Source organism: Carassius carassius, chromosome 7 (assembly GCF_963082965.1).
Source record: "Carassius carassius chromosome 7, fCarCar2.1, whole genome shotgun sequence".
Taxonomy (NCBI): Eukaryota; Metazoa; Chordata; class Actinopteri; order Cypriniformes; family Cyprinidae; genus Carassius; species Carassius carassius.
In genome coordinates, this window is record NC_081761.1 from 37,007,961 (window position 1) to 37,032,257 (window position 24,297).

Here is a 24,297-nt window from a genome sequence, read left to right on the forward strand (position 1 = left end):
CAACAAAATACTTCATGTTGCAATACATGTAAAATTCACATAATGCATTGCAGTATGAATAATTACTGTCACCACTGTTGAGGATCATATGATAAATGATCATGACTAAATGCATAATCCTATACGCCTTATATTTCTTCTTAATATTGAAGTATTGTGGTGATAATATATAATAAAATATTACTGTATTTTTTAAGATTAATAAATTTGAATCAAGATCATATATTCATCAAAAGCATTATTTACCTTCTAGTTTGTTTCTGCATTGCAAAAATGTTTGCTTTGAAACAGTAATGTATTTGCTTAAAAGCAAACTTATCAAAACCATTAAAAGCCTCAAGAGCCCAAATGAACCAAATACTCACCACAATTATGGTGACAGAGTTATTTTTTTTTCCTTCCAACTGATTTCATCCAAGGCTGTGATTAAAGTCAGTTGTAGTTCTTGTGTTTCTCTTTTCTTCAGTGATGTTGATTGTTAACAGCAGGTGTTCACCACTAATGCACAATCATAATTTAGTTAGTTACTTAATTATCTCATTAACTTTAACTCTTTGAGGACTTGGGATTTGACTCAAGACTCATTTGTGACTTGGAAGGAATGACTTGGTTCCTCCTCTGGTGAAATCAGCTGCTGAGTTCATGGGTGGAATAAACATAAGGCAAGACTTTTACATTCTGACTCCTGGAGTGTCCACCTCTGAAAATAACTTATACAGTACTTACTGACTGACTCTCAGTCAAGAAGAGCCCAACTGGTGAACAGCAGGTATGGGAAGGGGGGACTATGTAAAAAGATATTAATTATTTACTATATCATATGAATATAGTTTAAGATTTTTGAATGCACTAACTCTTCCGCATCTGCAGTTTTTAATGTTTCACTTACTGTGAGTATGTTGTACTGATCAGAAGACCTGGACCTGGGGTCAAGAGCTGTATATCTGTTTGCACTGATATCATCATTCTGCAGGGAAACAAACAGAATACACACACACACACACACACAAACACACACACACACACACACACACACATACACACACATTTTGGGTTTTATAGTTAACAGGGACCAGAGGTGGGTAATCCAGGGGCCACAGAGTAAAAGTCCTGCCATATTTTTGTTCCACCCATAAAGTCAGTAGCTGATTTTACCACAGGAGGGAGACAAGTCATTCCTTCCAAGTCACAAACTAGTCTTGAGTCAAATCCCAAGTCCTCAAAGAGTTAAAGTTAATGAGATAAATAAGTAACTATTTAAATGATGATTGTGCATTAATGATTAACACATGCTGTTATTGAGAACTACAGAGGATCAGATGTGGATGTTTTATTTGTGAAAATTATGCCACCATCATGGAGATCAGTGTCTGAATTAGTTGTGTTCTTGACCCTTGACTTGTTGTCTCAGATTTTTTTTCTGTATGTAGTGTTGTGGAGAAAAGAGATCTGTGATAGATGAAGATATAGTCATATAGTCACAAGGAGCTGGTTTAATTTAATCTCAAATGAAGTTCTTTTTTTCCACATGTTTAGGTTTTGGACAATCCCAGTGAAACTACAGCATACACAAAAAAGCATTGTGCTAATATTTACAGAGAGTGAATTTTAAATTTGTGTAACACACACATACGCCTAATAGCTTTTTTTATTTATTATTCTGTAATATTGAAGTATTATGGTGACATTTACATAATGAGATTTCTCTCTTTTTTTGTGAAAGTGACATACAGCTAAGTATGGTGACCCAAACTCAGAATTCGTACTCCGCATTTAACCCATCCAAAGGGCACACACAGAACCGTGAACAGACAGCAGTCCTCTCTAGCTACTAAGCCACAAATTATTTTATTTAAAATTATAGTCAATATGTTTAAATTGAAATCACACAGTCATCAAAAGCATAAGTCACCTGTTAAATCAGGATTTGTATCAGCATTGCACAAATGGTTGCTTTAAAACAATAATGCAATTGCTTAGATGCAAATTTATAGACTGCTTAAAGGCTCAAGAGCTCCGCTGAACTAAATACTCACCACAATTATGGTGGCACAGTTTTTTTCTTCCAGTTGATTTCATCCAAGGCTGTTCTTAACATCAGTTGTAGTTCTTTGTTTCTCTTTTCTTCAGTGATGTTGATTGTTAACAACAGGTGTTCATCTCTAATTAATCTTAATAACTTAATTATCTCATTAACTTTAACACTTTGAGGACTCTGGTGAAATCAGCTGCTGAGTTTATGGGTGGAATAAACACATGGCAGGACTTTTACTTTCTGACTCCTGGACTTTAGACCTCTGTCTGTAATATATCTGCTTGTTTTACACTTGTTGGCCACCAGGTGCTATTGTGAGCAAATTAAGTTTCCAGAAATTAAACCTTTTGTGAACGACTTGGCTGAAAAGCTTAAAGCTTCATGAGGCTTCTCCTTGCCATCACTAGCAGGTGTTAATCACTAAAGCACAATCATCATTTAATTAGTCACTTAATTATCTCACTGACTTTATTTATTTTAGGACTTGGAATTTAACTTGAGACTCGTTTGTGACTTGGAAGGAATGACTTGGTTCCTCTGATGAAATCAGCTGCTGAGTGGGGCAAAATATGGCAGGACTTTTATTTTCTGCAAATAAAACTTTTTATTTAAAAACTTTTATTTAAAGCAAACACTGACCTCAGTAATGGTAACTACAGACTTTATTATTTAAAAAAATGAAATTGTTCAGTAAAACTAAGCTGGTTTCACACTTAGTGCGTAAGGGTCTTATAGCTGAAGCTGGACGTCAGTTGCTGTTTTTGTGTTTCAGCTTGTTTCTCTTTATGTTCCTGTTTATCTGTCCCTCAGTAATTTTGCTTGTTATAATCAGGTGTTCATCAGTTTTCTGAATTCATTCACTTCCTTTCATTCACTCAGTCAAGTAAACTAATGTAGGGAATTATGAATGAGGGTATAGTGCGTGATTTTTAAGCACAGCCTCTGAGTGTCTTTAAGGTCTGTTAATTCACGGTATATACAAGTAGGCCTCTTTCTCGAAAATGACAAATATTACCCAGATTGCATTATTTTTTACAATATTTTATTAATATTCTTCTTTTTTTCTGAACATTGTATGTTACTGTCCGATTATGGCCATTTTATATAGCAAGGGTTTACAGTGTAGGAAAAAGATTTTATTATTTAACATATTTTATTCTGTGGTTCTTTTATCTCCTCACCTCATACTCATGTATTGCAGATCTTCCATTCATCATTTTTCTCTGACTATCAAACAAACAAAGACAGAACAAAACAGAAAGAAAAATAAACAATTTAATATAATTAATAATTAGTTAATAATTATATTTATATACTATTATTATATAATATAATACAAAATAATATTAGCTTATTTTATTTACATTTTAAATAGTACAATGATGCTTATGATGATGAGTAATCCTCCAGATACCACTGTGATTTCAAACACTGTCCTAGCAGCACTACAGTGAACTGAAAGAGGAAGATAATTTAATCAAATTATTTGTCAAAACTGATGTAAAAAAAATAAAGTGTGTTAATAAAAGCTTAACCTGTGACAGTAACAGCATCTGATCTCTGAGATCCGTGTTGATTGTGAGCTTCACAGTAGAAGCGTCCAGTCTGTAGTGCACTGAAACTCTGTCCAGATCCAACAGAGGAGCTTTGATTCTCCTGAAACCAGCTGATTTCTGCAGGTGGGTTTGAATCACTGCTGCAAAACAGAGTCACCGACTCTCCTTCCACTATTTCACCAGATTCATTTATGAACACTGAGACGTTTCTAGGTGCATCTTAACCAGACAAATGAAGTGTCACGATCATGTTTTACAATTGTTAACCAACTAATCTGTTTGATACCAGTTATTGAACCATTATCAACTTACACATGATGTTTAAAGTCACAGCATGGGAGTATTGCTCTCCATGTTTGTTTCTGGACTTGCACTTGTATTCTTCACTGTGATTAGAGCTGATCTTTGAGATGCTGTAGATTCTTCCAGATACTACAAACGTTCCTCCTTTAAACCAGCTGATTTCTGCAGGAGGGTTTGAATCACTGCTGCAGTTCAGAGTCACTGAATCTCCCTCCACTATTACACCAGATGGACTGATGGACACTGAGACACTCTTTGGTGGGTCTAAAAACAATACTAAGATTAATACATTTTACATATTTTTTAATTAGTAATAGGAATTTAAATGATTAAAATGGAGAATTAGCATCATATGGTTGTAATAGACTCACACATGACATTGACAGTAACAGCTTTTGATCGCTGAAATCCATGTTGATTGTGAGCCTCACAGTAGAAGCGTCCACTCTGTAGTGCACTGAAACTCTGTCCAGATCCAACAGAGGAGCTTTGATTCTCCTTAAACCAGCTGAAGTTCTGAGCAGGAGGGTTTGAATCACTGCTACAGATCAGAGTCACTGAATCTCCTTCCACTATTTCACCTGATCCATTTATGAACACTGAGACATTCCTCGGTGCATCTAAATCAGACATATGAAGAGTCACATTCATGTTTTACAATTGTTAACCCACACTGTAAAACCCGACAAGTAACTTAACTCAAACCGTTTGAGTAAACTGATATCCTTAAAAACCTGACAAGTTATGTTAACTCAAACTGTTTGAGGAAACCGATTGCCTAAGTAATCTGAACTTAATTCAGTTGAGTTCACTGAAAGAAGATTTACATTGCAATTAAATAATGAAGTGATTAATTAAGTGATATTTGAGCATTAGTGATGAACACCTGCTGTTAACAAAACAGAATTACTGAAGAAAAGTGAGAAAGGAACTACAACTGACTTCAGACACAGCCTCACTAAAACCTGACAAGTTATGTTAACTCAAACTATTTGAGGAAACCGGTTGCCTTAAACCATAATTCACTTGAGTTCAGAAAAAGAAGCTATACATTGCAATTAAGTAATTAAGTGATTGAGTGATAATTGTGAATTAGTGATTAACAGCTGCTGTTAACATACAGAATCACTGAAGAAAAGAGAAACACAAGAACTACAGCTGACTTCAGACACAGCCTTAGATGAAATCAACTGAAATAAAATACATGAAATCTCTCAAGATCTGATTAAACAACCCCACAAACAGCATCACCAGCTCCACTTATTAATAACCAGACTGACTTTATTTCTGTCAGACGTCTACAGAAGATCTTATTGAGAATGAACTAAGGTTTAGATGTTGATTTATTGTTTCATTTGAAGTAATCATGTTAGAGATCAGTGTTTGCTTTAGTTGGGCTCTTGACCCTTGACTTCTGTCTTATTTTTTTTCTCTGGCTATTGTAACCACATGGTTCTAAAACATGTTTTTTTGTAACTTAAAAGTCCAGAAAAAAATACCATCAGGTGTATTATATATATATATACATACTAGAAGCTGCTTTTACCCAAGGCAATTTATAGTGCCTTCCGGCTAGCATTTTTTACTAACCCAATGGTGGTGATCACCAATTACTGAACTGTTTGGAGTATAAACTCTGATGAAATGGGTGTTGTGTATGGCTTCTCCTTTCCATCACTAACAGGTGTTAATCACTAAAGCACAATCATCATTTAATTAGTCACTTAATTATCTCACTGACTTTATTTCTTTTAGGACTTGGAATTTAACTTGAGACTCGTTTGTGACTTGGAAGGAATGACTTGGTTCCTCTGATGAAATCAGCTGCTGAGTGGGGCAAAATATGGCAGGACTTTTATTTTCTGCAAATAAAACTTTTTATTTAAAAACTTTTATTTAAAGCAAACACTGACCTCAGTAATGGTAACTACAGACTTTATTATTTAAAAAAATGAAATTGTTCAGTAAAACTAAGCTGGTTTCACACTTAGTGCGTAAGGGTCTTATAGCTGAAGCTGGACGTCAGTTGCTGTTTTTGTGTTTCAGCTTGTTTCTCTTTATGTTCCTGTTTATCTGTCCCTCAGTAATTTTGCTTGTTATAATCAGGTGTTCATCAGTTTTCTGAATTCATTCAGTTCCTTTCATTCACTCAGTCAAGTAAACTAATGTAGGGAATTATGAATGAGGGTATAGTGCGTGATTTTTAAGCACAGCCTCTGAGTGTCTTTAAGGTCTGTTAATTCACGGTATATACAAGTAGGCCTCTTTCTCGAAAATGACAAATATTACCCAGATTGCATTATTTTTTACAATATTTTATTAATATTCTTCTTTTTTTCTGAACATTGTATGTTACTGTCCGATTATGGCCATTTTCTATAGCAAGGGTTTACAGTGTAGGAAAAAGATTTTAGTATTTAACATATTTTATTCTGTGGTTCTTTTATCTCCTCACCTCATACTCATGTATTGCAGATCTTCCATTCATCATTTTTCTCTGACTATCAAACAAACAAAGACAGAACAAAACAGAAAGAAAAATAAACAATTTAATATAATTAATAATTAGTTAATAATTATATTTATATACTATTATTATATAATATAATACAAAATAATATTAGCTTATTTTATTTACATTTTAAATAGTACAATGATGCTTATGATGATGAGTAATCCTCCAGATACCACTGTGATTTCAAACACTGTCCTAGCAGCACTACAGTGAACTGAAAGAGGAAGATAATTTAATCAAATTATTTGTCAAAACTGATGTAAAAAAAATAAAGTGTGTTAATAAAAGCTTAACCTGTGACAGTAACAGCATCTGATCTCTGAGATCCGTGTTGATTGTGAGCTTCACAGTAGAAGCGTCCAGTCTGTAGTGCACTGAAACTCTGTCCAGATCCAACAGAGGAGCTTTGATTCTCCTGAAACCAGCTGATTTCTGCAGGTGGGTTTGAATCACTGCTGCAAAACAGAGTCACAGACTCTCCTTCCACTATTTCACCAGATTCATTTATGAACACTGAGACGTTTCTAGGTGCATCTTAACCAGACAAATGAAGTGTCACGATCATGTTTTACAATTGTTAACCAACTAATCTGTTTGATACCAGTTATTGAACCATTATCAACTTACACATGATGTTTAAAGTCACAGCATGGGAGTATTGCTCTCCATGTTTGTTTCTGGACTTGCACTTGTATTCTTCACTGTGATCAGAGCTGATCTTTGAGATGCTGTAGATTCTTCCAGATACTACAAACGTTCCTCCTTTAAACCAGCTGATTTCTGCAGGAGGGTTTGAATCACTGCTGCAGTTCAGAGTCACTGAATCTCCCTCCACTATTACACCAGATGGACTGATGGACACTGAGACACTCTTTGGTGGGTCTAAAAACAATACTAAGATTAATACATTTTACATATTTTTTAATTAGTAATAGGAATTTAAATGATTAAAATGGAGAATTAGCATCATATGGTTGTAATAGACTCACACATGACATTGACAGTAACAGCTTTTGATCGCTGAAATCCATGTTGATTGTGAGCCTCACAGTAGAAGCGTCCACTCTGTAGTGCACTGAAACTCTGTCCAGATCCAACAGAGGAGCTTTGATTCTCCTTAAACCAGCTGAAGTTCTGAGCAGGAGGGTTTGAATCACTGCTACAGATCAGAGTCACTGAATCTCCTTCCACTATTTCACCTGATCCATTTATGAACACTGAGACATTCCTCGGTGCATCTAAATCAGACATATGAAGAGTCACATTCATGTTTTACAATTGTTAACCCACACTGTAAAACCCGACAAGTAACTTAACTCAAACCGTTTGAGTAAACTGATATCCTTAAAAACCTGACAAGTTATGTTAACTCAAACTGTTTGAGGAAACCGATTGCCTAAGTAATCTGAACTTAATTCAGTTGAGTTCACTGAAAGAAGATTTACATTGCAATTAAATAATGAAGTGATTAATTGAGTGATATTTGAGCATTAGTGATGAACACCTGCTGTTAACAAAACAGAATTACTGAAGAAAAGTGAGAAAGGAACTACAACTGACTTCAGACACAGCCTCACTAAAACCTGACAAGTTATGTTAACTCAAACCATTTGAGGAAACCGGTTGCCTTAAACCATAATCCACTTGAGTTCAGAAAAAGAAGCTATACATTGCAATTAAGTAATTAAGTGATTGAGTGATAATTGTGAATTAGTGATTAACAGCTGCTGTTAACAAACAGAATCACTGAAGAAAAGAGAAACACAAGAACTACAGCTGACTTCAGACACAGCCTTAGATGAAATCAACTGAAATAAAATACATGAAATCTCTCAAGATCTGATTAAACAACCCCACAAACAGCATCACCAGCTCCACTTATTAATAACCAGACTGACTTTATTTCTGTCAGACGTCTACAGAAGATCTTATTGAGAATGAACTAAGGTTTAGATGTTGATTTATTGTTTCATTTGAAGTAATCATGTTAGAGATCAGTGTTTGCTTTAGTTGGGCTCTTGACCCTTGACTTCTGTCTTATTTTTTTTCTCTGGCTATTGTAACCACATGGTTCTAAAACATGTTTTTTTGTAACTTAAAAGTCCAGAAAAAATACCATCAGGTGTATTATATATATATATACATACTAGAAGCTGCTTTTACCCAAGGCAATTTATAGTGCCTTCCGGCTAGCATTTTTTACTAACCCAATGGTGGTGATCACCAATTACTGAACTGTTTGGAGTATAAACTCTGATGAAATGGGTGTTGTGTAATTAGTTGTATTAAATAGTAAAAGGGATTCTAAGAACCAGCAGATCTGTGATGATATGTTAATACAAAGACTTTCCATTGAGTATAATCTTCTAATTTGTTAAACAGTCACACACAGACATCAATAATCAGCATATGAACCTCAACAATGGTTACCATAAAAAAGAAGAAAAAAATGGATGAGTTTTGTACTATACTAATACCCAGCATGCATTGCAGCATTTTTTTTGTCACCATTGTTGAGGTTCATATTCTGATTATTGATGTCTGTGTGTGACTAATTGCTGCCATTGAATAAAAATGTATGTGTGTAAAGTGTTTGGTAAATCTTTTTTATATTAACTGATTATGACAGAACTTTTGGCTCTTTGAATGGTTTCCATTATAAACAACTGAACTAATCATACAACACCTATTTAGTCAGATTTTGAACTCTGAACAGCTCCATAACTGATGATTGTCATCATCAATGTGCTGTATGACAGCCAATATCTGTTAATATTCCCGCTGGGATTTTGAGTTATGACAAACATGTTTCAAAAACATATGTATACAACAACCAGAGAAAAAATAAACTAAGACAGAAGTCATGGGTCAAGAGCCCAACTAAAGCAAACACTGATCTCTAACATGGTTACTTCAAATGAAACAATAAATCAACATCTAAACCTTGGTTCATTGTCAATAAGATCTTCTGTAGATGTCTGACAGAAATAAAGTCAGTCTGGTTATTAATAAGTGGAGCTGGAGACGCTTTTTGTGGGGTTATTTAATCAGACCTTGAGAGATTTCATGTATTTTATTTCAGTTGATTTCATCTAAGACTGTGTCTGAAGTCAGTTGTAGTAGTTCTTGTGTTTCTCTTTTCTTCAGTGATTCTGTTTGTTAACAGCAGCTGTTCATCACTAATTCACAATCAGTTACACTTAGTTAATCACTTAATTACTTAATTGCAAAGTTTTAAAACTTACATAGTTTAAATCAAGGCAATCTGTTTACTCAAACGGTTTGAGTTAAGTTTACTTGTCTGGTTTTACAGTGCACTTATCTGTTTGATACCAGTCACTGAAGCATCATTAACTCACACATGACATTCAAAGTCACAGCATCAGAGTATTTCTCTCCATGTTTATTTCTGGACTTGCACTTGTATTCTCCACTGTGATCAGAGCTGATGTTTGAGATGCTGTAGATTCTTCCAGATCCTACAAACATTCTTCCTTTAACCCAGTTGTTTTCTGCAGGTGGGTTTGAATCACTGCTGCAGATCAGAGTCACTGAATCTCCCTCCACTATTTCACCAGATGGATTGATGGACACTGAGACATTCCTAGGTGGGTCTAAAAATAAGAAAAAGGATGCTCTAGAAATAAACAAAAATTGTCTATTTCAAAAATTTAAAAAATGTGCAGATGATCATTAACTCACACATGACATTTAAAATCTGACAAAGACAATCATAAAAAAATATAAATGAATTCACAGATATTTAGACAATTTAATATCACAGTTGCTTAATCATTATTAACTCACACTTGATGTTTAAAGTCACAGCATCAGAGTATTTTTCTCCAAGTGTGTTTCTGGACTTGCACTTGTATTCTCCACTGTGATCAGAGCTGATCTTTGAGATGCTGTAGATTCTTCCAGATCCTACAAACGTTCCTCCTTTAACCCAGTTGATTTCTGCAGGTGGGTTTGAATCACTGCTGCAGCTCAGAGTCACTGAATCTCCCTCCACTATTACACCAGATGGATTGATGGACACTGAGACGTTCCTAGGTGGGTCTAAAAAAATGAAGAAAATTTACTAGAAATAATCAATAATTACCATATTTTCAGGACTATAAGTCGCACCTGAGTATAAGTCGCATCAGTCCAAAAATACGTCATGATGAGGAAAAAAACATATATAAGTTGCACTGGACTATAATTCGCATTTATTTAGAACCAAGAGAAAACATTACCGTCTACAGCCGCGAGAGGGCGCTCTATGTTTTCAGTGTAGGCTACAGGAGCATTGAGCAGCATAGAGCGCCCTCTCGCGGCTGGAGACGGTAATGTTTTCTATTGGTTCATTTCTCTAGTTCATTTCTCTCGGTTCATGTCAAATTAATTTTGATAAATAAGTCGCACCTGACTATAAGTTGCAGGACCAGCCAAACTATGAAAAAAAACTTATAGTCCGGAAAATACGGTATGCATTTCAAATTTTTTAACAATGTGCAGATGATCAACTCACACATGACATTTAAAATCTGACATAAACAATCATTAACAGCAAAAAAAAAAAGTGGTTCACAGATGTTTAGACGATTTGATATCACAGTTCCTTAATCATTATTAACTCACACTTGATGTTTAAAGTCACAGCATCAGAGTCTTTCTCTCCATGTTTATTTCTGGACTTGCACTTGTATTCTCCACTGTGATCAGAGCTGATCTTTGAGATGCTGTAGATTCTTCCAGATCCTACAAACATTCTTCCTTTAACCCAGTTGATTTCTGCAGGTGGGTTTGAATCACTGCTGCAGATCAGAGTCACTGAATCTCCCTCCACTATTTCACCAGATGGACTGATGGACACTGAGACATTCCTAGGTGGGTCTAAAAATAAGAATCACTGCTGCAGCTCAGTTTAACTGGATTTCCTTCCATCATATTAACAGATGGGCTGATGGAGATCATTGGTTTCACTGGAGGATCTACAGAAACAAATATTTTTAATATTATTTCTAATCAGTAGATCCTCACTGAAGGCATCCAAGTATCAATATAATTTCTGAGCTGAAGACATGGATATTACTGTTACATGGATATTTAGAGTGTCACCTGGTCATGACCAATTCACTTACACAGTGACTCTATTTGAGTTAATTGTACAGTGAACAGCACATTCCATGGCAAAATTTATGGCGGGGCCCCTGACTAACCACAACTGTGGACAAAAGTTTAAAATATTTTGATTGGATCTTGGTGCACTGATACAAACAAACTGTCCAACACCATTAAATAGAGATGTTATGACAATGGCCTGACTTCTCTCAGAGAGCAAAAAGACCTCTGCATCTAAAATTTTTTAATGTTCTATGAATGTTTTCAGCAGCTAGTCTTATTTTAGTTACCTAAATGTTCTCCTACAAAGTAGGAAATCATTCTCTAAAAACATTCCAAAAATGTCTATTTATAACATTGTTAGAACATTATCCTCTAACATTCCAATAAAGCTTCCCATCATGCTAGATGCAGACTGACATTACAATTCAAGAAGTAAAAAAAAACAACCTCTGTTTATTGTCAAACTCTAGCGTAAATAACGCCAAAAACAGTATTACCAACTTCACTTATTATAAAGAAGATATATTTCTGTCATAAATGTAAAAATGAAGTTCGTATTGAGATTAACAGAGGTGTTGATGGTTTATAGAAAATAATAGTGTGTAGTTTGAGGTCACCATTATGGGGATACGTACTTAGGCAGTATGACACTTTGCAATGCTACTTTTTTATTTAAATTGTTGTAACTACATTTGTTACTGAAAAATATCATCAGGTGACATTGGTTACTTGCTAATGTAAAAAAAAATTATTGTGTAATGATCTGATCAACTGGTCTTATCTGGAGCCTAATATATGCTGTTAATTTAATTTTAGTGATTGTTGCAGATGTGTTGTAATTCACATGATCCTGCAGATTTATAGTAGGGCTTCACGATTAATCGCATGCAAATGCCATGCATGTCTCGTCAGTAAAAATGGTTATGTGATTAGTGGTAAATGTCCATCAGCTGCTTTCAAATGGAGCCGCACTTAATATACAGAGCCGTAGTTTGCTGACTAGCTCCGCAATATTGCATTCATAACCACATGTAATTAATCTGCATTATGAATGCGATATTGTGTAGCTTATCGGCGAACCCACCTAGAATTTTTTAATGCTCTAGGAATGTTTTCAGGAGCAAGTTTTATTTTAGTTCCCAGAATGTTCTGCTAAAAGGTAGGATAACATTCTTTAAAAACATTCTAAAATATCTATTGATAACTTTGTTAGAACATTATTCTCTAACATTCTAATAAAGCTTCCCATCACACTAGATGTGGACTGACATTGCTTAGATGTCAGATGTTGGTTCAACGTGAAAACCCAACCTTTGATTGGTGTTAAACTCTAGCGTAAATAACCCCAAAAACATTATTACCAACTTCACTTATTATAAACAAGATTGACTTTATTTCTGTCATAAATGTAAAAAAAGTTCTTATTGAGATAAACAGAGGTGTTGATGGTTTGTTGAAAATAATAGTTTAGTTTGACTTCACTGTTATGGTGATCAGTACTTGGGCAGTATTAGAGTTTTCCGTGTTACTGTTTATTTATTTATTTACATTTGACAGACTACATATATGATGATGTATTAATCATCAGCAAACATCCAGTAATCAGCGTTCTCGAACCACAGGGTCTCTTGCTGTTTTGCCATAATAAAGAATACAGCTGTCAAAAGACAGCACTGACAAGTCAAGTGTCAAATTGCACAACTAAAGCCAACACTTACCACCATTATGGTGACATCAAACCAAACTATTACTTTTAAACAGGCATAAACATCAACATCTAAACCTCTGCTTGATCCTTAATTAGAATGTTAGGGGATAATGTTCTAATAATGTTATTAATAAACATTTTTAGAATGTTTTTTAACAAATGTTATCCTATCTTTTGAGAAGAACGTTCTGGAAACAAAAATAAAACTACCCGCTAAAAACATTTTTAGAACAATCTATGGTATTTATTCTAAGAACATTTTTAGAATAAAAAAAAATCTAGCTGGTTGGAAATCCACCTTTTTCCTCAAGGTGGAAGCAAGCCTATAGGTAGTGATGGCAAGATGAAGTAAACTGAGTAAACTGAGTTAGTCTGCCATTTAGCATGTCAAACTCAGAAAATGCAAAGCGCAGTTATAGGTACAGTACTGTGAACATACGTTTTGATGTATAGCAACTCCACGTTTAATCCCCGATTTATGAATGTGAATATATAATATACAAACTGTCTGATCAAACAATTAAAATGCTAATTAGGCAAGAAAACCTTGTGCTTTGTTCATCTGAAAAACTTAATTAGACTTTATATATTGAATGCGATTATACACACATTTTAATAAAGCCAGATCAGCTTTTGTAACGTTCGTTGACTAAAGACATAACACATAATACACTCTTTTTTTGTCACCTGCTGGCATATTTTGTGTAATACAAGGAAATTATCACTGAACAAATCACTGAATGATTCTGAACAAATCATTTTGGCAAACAAACTGAAAATGAACGAATCTCTAGAAAAAATCATGATTTCCACCACTAGATCTGACACAACAAGTCAAGGGTCAAGAACACAACTAAACCAAACACTGATCTCCATGATGGTGGCATCATTTTAACCAATAAAACATCAACATCTGATCCTTTGTAGTTCTTCACTACAGCAGGTGTTAATCATTAATGCACAATCATGATTTAATTAGTTACTTAATTATCTCATTGACTTTAACTCTTTGAGGACTTGGGATTTGACTCAAGACTAGTTTGTGACTTGAAAGGAAAGACTTGTTTCCGCCTCTGATGAAACCAGCTGCTGAGTTCATGGGTGGAACATAAATTTGGCAGGACTTTTACTCTTTGGCCCCTGGATTACCCACCTCTGATTAGCTGCTATAGGTAAATAACGAGGAGAATAACAATGTGCAGTAAATGGTAAAACAGTACAAACCAGTGTGTACTTAATTAAGATAACAGATTAAAATAATATGATAGGACACATCAATTGTCAATATCAAGCAGCAAAACAAACTGTTTTGTACAGCTAAAAATAACTGGATGCAAATGAGACCGGAAGCTAGACAAATAGAATATACAAATGGTGCTCATTTTTACGTCAGGAAAAAGGTGGATAGAAAGAACCCTTGGTGACTGATATTTGAACTGCCTCCTCTCAGCCTGCTCAATTTGAATTCACAATGAGCTCACATATTACTCACACTGTGAGTATCACCGTAAGAGAAAGAGAGAGAGAGAGAGGGAGAGAAAATCTATATCATGCAAACTTAAATCTGAGCTAAAATTAAAAAACTTAAAACGTTATGTTAAAAATCCTTAACTCACACATGATGTTTAAAGTCGCAGCATCAGAGTTTTTAACTCCATGATTATTTCTTGACTTGCACTTGTATTCTCCACTCTCATCAGAGCTGATCTTTGAGATGCTGTAGATTCTTCCAGAGCCTACAAACGTTCTTCCTTTAAACCAGCTGATTTCTGCAGGTGGGTTTGAATCACTGCTGCATCTCAGAGTCACTGAATCTCCCTCCACTATTACATCAGATGGACTGATGGACACCACTACATTTCTTGGAGCATCTAAAATAGCAATAATGAAATGTCTCATCAATGAACATTGATAAAACACACTGGATCAGGCGGATCTATGTCAGATCTTAAACCAACATTTACTTACACATCACATTCAGCATCACAGTATCAGAGTATTTCTCTCCATGTTTATTTCTGGACTTGCACTTGTATTCTCCACTGTCATCAGAGCTGATCTTTGAGATGCTGTAGATTCTTCCAGATCCTACAAACATTCTTCCTTTAAACCAGCTGATTTCTGCAGGTGGGTTTGAGTCACTGCTGCAGCTCAGAGTCACTGAATCTCCCTCCACTATTTCACCAGATGGACTGATGGACACTGAGACGCTCTGTGGAGGATCTAACACAGAAAACTTTGACATCATTATGTATCACAATAAATATGACATAATAAACTATGTTTATAGGATATAAAGTCATTGTTACTGAACCATATTAACTCACACATTATGTTTAAAGTTACAGCATCAGAGTATTTCTCTCCATGTTTATTTTTGCATTTGCACTTGTATTCTTCTCTGTGGTCAGAGCTGATCTTCGAGATACTGTAGATTCTTCCAGATCCTACAAACGTTCTTCCTTTAAACCAACTGATTTCTGCAGGTGGATTTGAATCACTGCTGCAGATCAGAGTCACCGAATCTCCCTCCACCATTACACCAGATGGACTGATGGAGACTGAGACACTCTTTGGTGAATCTAAAGAGAACAAACATGACATGTTTCAAACATAAACATAAGTTAATACATAAAACTAATGAATTCATACTCACACATGACATTGAGCTGAACAGCAGGAGAGATGTAAGTGTGTTCCTGTAGAGCACAGCTGTATCTGCCTGCATCCTCTCTTCTGACTGACTGCAGCAGGAGTTGATTGTTTCTGTCTCTTCTTTCAGTTAATGGCTGTGAGTTTCTGTACCAGATGAATGTTGCTCTGTCAGTCAGAGCGCAGCTGCTTTTACACGTCGGACGGACTGAATCTCCCTCTGTTACTGTCTCAGGAGACTCCACCTGAAGATCTGAACACAACACACACATTATTTCTAGTGCTGCTGTCATATACTGATTATTATTCAACATAATGCACAGAAGAAGAGTGAAACCTCAACAAAGTCACCTGTGACAGTAAGAGACACTCCTGGAGCACTGGTCCATTTTCCATCAGGTTTATCGGTTATGAATCTGCAATAGTACATGTGTTCATCCTTCTGTGTCACATGACTCAGTCTGATGGTGCAGTTCTGCTGTTCATCTCCCAGATACTGAAGCCTCTGACTGTATTCAGGGTCCATTAAGAGATCTGCATAGCATCCATTTGTTCTGGTCCAGAATGCTTTCATGATCTGATATTCAATAGGGTATTTATAAGTACAGTAGATTGTCACTGTTGACCCCTGTATTGCACAGATGTTTGAAGAGCCATAACTCACACCCCAATCACACTGCCCATAAACTCCTGAAAACACAAAATAAGGCCCCGTTTACACGATGGGAAAACGCAGATATTTCCCTGCGTTTTGGCCTGTCATTTACCTGAAAACGATTATTTCTAAAAACTCCAGCCAAAGTGGAGATTTCTGAAAACGCCGGTTATGTGTTGCCGTGTCAACTGGGAGAAACAGGGTTTTAGGTTCTCAAACGTCACATTATGCGCCAGAAAATGCTTAACGTCATGTGAGTGCCCTATGTTTAGTGTTTGTTTGGGTAACGTTACTGTTTGATCATGGATGCGGTTAAGGTGGTACTCATTTTTACGTTTGTGCAAACGCTTTTGGTCTGTTTGCATTTGGAAACACAACTGCTGTATTATATCGAGGAGCAGAGGCGAAGGAGTACATGTCTGTGTTGTTTTGAAAGGAACAGGAAGTTGCTCAATTTTGAGGATTCTGATTGGCTTGCATGGCTTTATCCTTCTCCCTACATTGCCGCCCATAGGTTGGGCATAGTTATGATGGCGCTCGACGGCGTATTTATGCGGGTTGATGTAAACGACAACTTTTTTGAAAACGATGTTGTGTGCACGATGTTATTTTTGAAAACGGAGGGGGGGAAATATTCGTTTCTCTAAATACCCGGCTATGTGTAAATGTGGCATAAAGGGATAGTTCACCCATTTCATTTAATCACCATCCCCTCATGCCTATCATACACTGTAAAACCTGACAAGTAAACTTAACTCAACCTGTTTGAGTTAACAGATTGCCTTGATTTAAACCATGTAAGTTTTAAAACTTTGCATTCAAGTAATTAAGTGATTAACTCAGTGCTGATTGAGAATTAGTGTTGAACAGCTGCTGTTAACAAACAGAATCACTGAAGAAGTTGTTATACTTTATGTTAGTGATGATAATCATCAATTATTGTACTGGTTGGAGTCTAATCTCTGATGAAATAGATGTTGTGCAATTTGATTGATTATAGTATAAGTGATTCTAAGAGCCAGTGGTTCTGTGATAATCAGTTAATACAAAGACTTTCCAAACAGTTTGGACTTCTATGGTGTCAAATAGTCACACACAGACATCAATAATCAGCATATGAACCTCAACAATGGTGACCATTAAAAAAAATGCTGCAGAGCATGCTGGGAGCCATGGATGAGTTTTGTACTACAATAGTACCCAGCATGCATTGCAGCATGTTTTTTTTTCGTCACCATTGTAGAGGTTCGCATTCTGATTATTAATGTCTGTGTTTGACCAACTACTGGCATAGAAGAAAAATGTATGTATACAAAGTGTTTAGAAAGTCACTTATATATTAACTGTCACACAACCACTGTCTCTTAGTGTCATTTTTACTAGGTCCACTTGTACTAATTGCACATCTATTTCATCAGAGATTAAACTTTGTACGGATCAATAATTGTGAATAATAATGAATTGTGAATAATAATGAATAATTATCATCACCTATATAAAGTATAACAACCAACAAATAGGTACAGGTTAAGACCTGATGGCATTTCTTCTGGGCTTTTGAATTACAACAAATGTGTTTTAGAAACACACGGTTATAACAGCCAGAGAGAAGACTAAGACAAAGCAAACACTGATCTCTAACATGGTTACTTCAAATGAAACAATAAATCACCATTGATGTGATGCATATCCACAATCCTGATGTCTGTGTCTGACTAAATGATGTGTTTCTTAAAAATAAGTACATTCTTTTTTTCTACAAGGTGTCTGTCCATGTAAATAAATACATAGTTGCAACAAAACATTAATAACTTATTGTGCTATAGTTTAATCACCATTAAAAGCAAGATGATAACACTTGCAAAACCAAACACTGTCCACCACAATGGTGACTTCAAATGATGTTGATGTAAATTATGTAAATTGATCCTCCTCTACTGAGATCTTCAGAGATTTAATGTCTTTGATTTGCAGTTGATTTTACCACATGCTCAATCATCAGTTATTTCATTATTTCATGAAGATTATTTTATTTTCTTGATTTTAGGACAGAGTGTCTGGAAGTTACATTGAAATAACATCTAAATCTAATGCATCCTGAGACTGTTGATTTGGTCCCGAAACAGTATAAATTAAATTAAATGATGTTGAAAATATTTCCGCTGATCACTTTTGAACTAGTTTTTAACCTTGTAAGGAGGTTCTGTGAACGTCTAAATCGGAGGTACAGAAGACGTCGAAAAAAGACGTCATAAAAACTTTCATTCTGGCTCCTCAGTGGACGTCTTTTCAACGTCTGCAAAGACATAAAAAGACGTCCACTGGATGTAACTTTGCACAGTGGGAGTTGTCTTATTTCAGAATAATTCATTATTATTATTACACTTGACGTTTACCTACATTATTCATTGATTAGACTTAATGTACACCTACCAAATCTTACCTTTACCTTACCTTTAGCATATACACTGTGCAGAATTAAGAGACAAGTTGATTTTCTGATCATATTTTTTGGTAAAATTTACCAATTCCAAACCACACCAATCTTAACTATTAATTTTGCATTTAATCTTTTATAAGTGATATATAATCTTTTCTTGGCTTGTTTTATTTGTAAAGGAAAATCTGCCTAACAATTATGCATACCTGGATATACAGCGTTTTTCACTTCCAAGTTCCAGCCTCCTCCTTTTCTAATGTGTAATTGATAAACGTTCACTTACCTTACTCCACTGTACATTTAAGTTATTAGACAAAATACTTAGTCTGATGATGGTCATCAAACACGTTAATATACTTTTAAACATTCATAACTTTGTGTATGTTAACATCACACACACACACACACACACACACACACACACACACACACACACACACACACACACACACACACACTAATCAGTCCAGCTATCCAGCACCATGCTGAGAGGTTTAGACTGCTCAAATGGCTGGTTGCACGTTAAATTTTAACTGTTTAACAGTACACGACCCACTGTCTCACTATGTAAATACTGGTAACCCTCGGTACTTTTTTTTGGTTTTGTTTAAATCATTTTTCTTTGCTGCTTTGCTTTCTTTTCTGGCCACTTCTTCATATCATCTAACATTACTCATGTTAACAGCGACGATGGATGGGAGAATTTGAGACCATTTGATCGTCGTAAGACGTTTTCATCGTGCTCCCAATTTATAACATAACGTTCTTTGTCATTTTGCCACAGTAATAGCTAGCTATAAACAATCTTACAACTACTAAACTAGTAACTGGACGTGCCGTATCGGTTTAGCGGAAGTCGGATGACAAAATGCGGAAATGCGAAGTATTAAAAGTGGGCGGGGCGGAATAAGGTGAATAGCGTTCCCTCGATTTACTATTGCGTTCACTCAATTTATAAATTGTGCACACGATTTACTAATTCATTCCCTCGATTTGCTAAATTGTGCACACTATTTTGCAAATCGAGTGAACGTAATAGTAAATCGAGCGAACGCAATAGTAATCGTGTGCACGTTTTAGTAAATAGAGGGAAACAAAAATTGGTAAATCATGCGCACAATTTATTTATTTTTTCTTGCATATTTTGTGCGGGGCTCCGTAGATGTTGATGGTTTATTGAAAATAATAGTTTAGTTTGACATCACCATTATGGTGATCAGCACATCAGTATGAGTCTTTTCAGTGTTACTGTTCATTTAACCGCTATAACTGCGTTTGTTATGGCAAAAACATTAAGCGGAAAAAAAAATGTTATGCGGTGATATTTGTTACTTGCTGATGTTGAAAATGTTATCATGGAATGACCTGATCAGCTGTTTTTATCTGGAGTTTAATCTATGCTATTAATTCAATATCACTGACTATGGCAAATGTGTTGCAACGCACAAGTAATAATAAATCTTTCAGATTTATATCATATTTATTATTGTCTGTTCTTTCTAAATTACATTGTTCATGAATGCTTAGACACAGAGACCTCAAAAATTAGTGTATGAATCTAAACAATGATGTACCCAGAATACACTGCAACATGAAGCATGTCACCATTGTTGATCATCATCGCTGATCTTTGCTGCTTTATATAAAGACAGTAAGTGTGGAGCCACTGATACAATGGTGTTCTCTGTGTTAAGTACTTCAGCTCATACATGTGTGCTACACTGTAAAAAATTGTGCCGTTAAATAACAGTAATTTTCTGGCAGCAGGGGTGCCAGTGAAGTAGTTAACTTACAGCTCTCAACCATTAATTTACCGTTCTTATTTTTTTTTTACAGTATTGCACTGTAAATTCTACCATGGAAAATAACTCCCCTCCCACTGCTTCAGTTCGAGTTTTTAAAACTAGCATTCCTACTATGTTATTACTATGAACTTATTTCATTTGAGTCCACTGAGAAGGAATATTTCTTAATATAAAACTGCAAACACTTAATGTGTAATAGTAAAGTAACTAAATGCATGACTTTTACTCAAATCACTGCAGTTAATTGTCAGCTATAGCACACATGTATGTGCTGAAATACTTGACACAGAGATCACCACTGCATCAGTGGCTCCACACTTACTGTCTTTATATAAAGCAGCAAAGATCAGTGTTTGTGTCTCATCATTGACTGAAGCACAGGCTCTACTCTCCAGCACAATGTTGAACCACAAAACTAGATTAACAGATCTCTCTTGTGCATACACACATTAATACAGTTGAGTTCAGTATTTACTCTCTTTATTAATGTTTGACTTTGCATAACTTTTTTTCTATGGATGTTCACAAATATTTTAGTCAAATTAACTTTTTTTCATTTGGTAAATCAGACTTTTACGTTTTACAGTATATTACTGTTTTTTTTCCTTGACTTAACGGCAATAAACTGTAAAAAAAAACACTTTTTTTTTGGTGGCAACCAATAATTAACAGCAATAAACTGTAGAAAACAGTTATTTACTGGCAGCAGGGGTGTTAATTTTAATTTAATAAAAATTAATTACAGTTTATTACTGTTAAATAATGTTTCATGCTGTTTTTTCTTCATCTTAAATCTTTAACCCTTTAAACCCCACAATAAAATCCTCAGTTTTGAATGAACACTTATAATGTGTGCACACTACAGAGTGTTAGAGTAACACTGAATCAGTGAAGTTAATGAGATAATTATGTGATTAATTGATGATTGAGCATTAGTGGTGAACACCTGCTATTAACAAGCAGAATCACTGAAGGAAAGAGAAACACAAGAACTACAACTGACTTCTGCCACAGCCTTAGATGAAATCAACTGAAATAAAATAATTCATCAAATCTCTCAAGATCTGATTAAACAACTCCTAAAACTTTTTTTCTTCACTACCATGATGGAGATCAGTGTTTAATTTAGTTGGGCTCTTGAACAGTGACTTTTCAAAGCTATGTTTTTTTTTTTGTTTTTTTTTTTTTGCATACTGTAACAATGTTTCTTTGGAACTTTGTTTTGTGATGTTCAGAACTTATCGGTTTATTTGTTTTGTGGATTGTCACCATTGTTGTGATGCATACGCTGATTCTTGATGTTTCTGTCTAAAGGTTTTTTTACGAGTGAAATTTTCTTAACAGTCTTTCATAACTTATGGCTCCGCAGTGTTCCTTCTTTTGCTGTAGTATCAATATTCAATAAGAGAAGGGACATGGGATTGGATCAAAAATAATAGTGTTTGTTCTTGTCAATCTATAAACAATACCAGATTTTTTTTTTCTTCTGTTGACTTTTCTTTTTTGCTATAACAAGTTCCAAAGTGTATTATTACAGCATGTAAAAAAAAAAAACCTTAGTTTTTTGAAAAGTCACGTTCAAGAGCCCAACTAAAGTAAACACTGATCTCCATCATGGTAGTGAAGAAAAAAAAACACCTAAACCTATTTAACTCTCATTAAGATCTTCTGTAGACATCTGACAGAAATAAAGTCATTCTGGTTAGTAATGTGAATCTGGTGAAGCTGTTTTAGGAGTTGGTTAATCAGATCTTGAGAGATTTGATGAATTATTTTATTTCAGTTGATTTAATCTAAAGCTGTGGCTGAAGTCAGTTGTAGTTCTTGTGTTTCTCTTTCCTTTAGTGATTCTGTTTGTTAATAGCAGGTGATACATAAACAGCATGATACATAATTGAACGGTAATACATTTTAATTGATTTACAGGAAACAAACTGTAAAAAAACTGTAATTTACTGGCACCCGTGCTGCCAGTAGATGTTTTTCTACAGTTTGTTGAAAAAACAGCAGTATACTGTAAAACGTAAAAGGCAGATTTACCAAAGGAAAAAAAGTTAATTTGACTAAAATATTTGTGAACATCCATAGAAAAAAAAAATATGCAAAGTCATACACTGATAATGAGAGTAAAAACTGAACTCCACCGTATTAATGTGTGTTTACACAAGAGAGATCTGTTATGCTGGGTACACACCAAAATATTATTTACATCTAAAAGATTTTCAAAATGTGATAGACTACAAACATGAGGATAAAAAAATCCAAGATTTAACCATTTTGCTCCTATAGTGTTTGGTGTGCAAACACATGATGTGACAAAGACAGCACACCACACATGAACAGATTTTCAACCAGAGTCTTGACTGTGAACACAGGAAATCTCGCAAAATCTCACGAGGCTTCAGAATAAACATGGCGGATGATATGCAGGAAGAAATTGTAATGATAGTATTAGGAATGAGTTTATAAATGACACGTTGTATAAATATTTGTGCTTTTACCAATAATCAACAAGCTGATCCTCCATCTCTGCTGTCCACATCAATTTCACTTTGTGCTGCGGCATGACTGCTTCCATCTTCCATCATCTTGCTTTCTGATTGGATATTGTTTCGTTTCACGTGATAATCTTCAGAGCGTGCGCACATTTGTCCTCGGGGTTCCCCCACACATCAGGCTCCGACTTTCTTCTGATCAAGTTCGTACACTCTTAACACACCTAGCACCAAGCGAAAATCTGATAAGATAATCTGTAGAACCATCAAGTTAATCGGGACATAGCAAGGATGGTCGGTAGAGGGGAAATTGGCCCAAAATCAGCCAGATTATCTTTTGGTGTGTACCCAGCATTAGTTTAATGTAGTTTTGTTGTGCACCATTGTGCTGGAGAGTAGAGCCTGTGCTTCAGTCAATGATGAGACACAAATTCTGATCTTCTGTTGCGCTATATAAAAACAGTAAGTTTGGAGTCACTGATATAGTGGTGGTTTTTGTGTTACATTTCAGTGCATACATTTTATCTATAGATGACAATGAACTGCAGTGATTTGAGTAAAAATGGTGCTTTTAGTTACTTTACTATTATACATAAAGTTTGAGCAGTTTTATATTAAGAACTATTCCTTCTCAGTGGGCTCAAATGAAATAAGTTCACAGAACTAACACTGTATGCATGCTAGTTTTTAAACTTGAACTGTTTGAGGCGGTGGGACTGGAGATAATTCCCATGGTAGAATAATGGTAAAACACTGTAAAAAAAATAAATAATAAGAGTTGTAAATTAATGGTTGAGAGCTGTAAATTAACATTAATTTACTGGCACCCCTGCTGCCAGTAAATGACTGTTATTTTACGGCACAATTTTTTTTTTACAGTGTATGTAACATTTGTTCATCCAATGACTTACCATGAATCATGAGCAGAAACACCAGACCAAGAAGAGGAGCCATTCTGACTGACATCACTTCAATCACACACAACTTTAAACACACAAGCTTAAAAAATGAAAAAATAAAT

At 35.1% G+C, this 24,297-nt stretch overlaps 1 protein-coding gene across 1 annotated transcript; it reads right to left on the bottom strand.

Moving 5' to 3' along the window:
- Positions 1-3,795: 3,795 nt before the first annotated feature.
- Positions 3,796-24,230, bottom strand: LOC132144272 (B-cell receptor CD22-like). Its single transcript, XM_059555052.1, has 11 exons — positions 24,188-24,230; positions 16,233-16,571; positions 15,886-16,134; positions 15,198-15,452; positions 10,217-10,471; positions 9,769-10,023; positions 7,399-7,647; positions 7,037-7,291; positions 6,704-6,943; positions 4,266-4,514; positions 3,796-4,158 (listed from the first exon to the last, which is right to left on the bottom strand). Exons 1-11 carry the CDS (start codon positions 24,228-24,230, stop codon positions 3,881-3,883), a joined length of 2,667 nt encoding a protein of 888 aa, XP_059411035.1. The 3' UTR covers positions 3,796-3,880.
- Between the last annotated feature and the right edge of the window lie 67 nt (positions 24,231-24,297).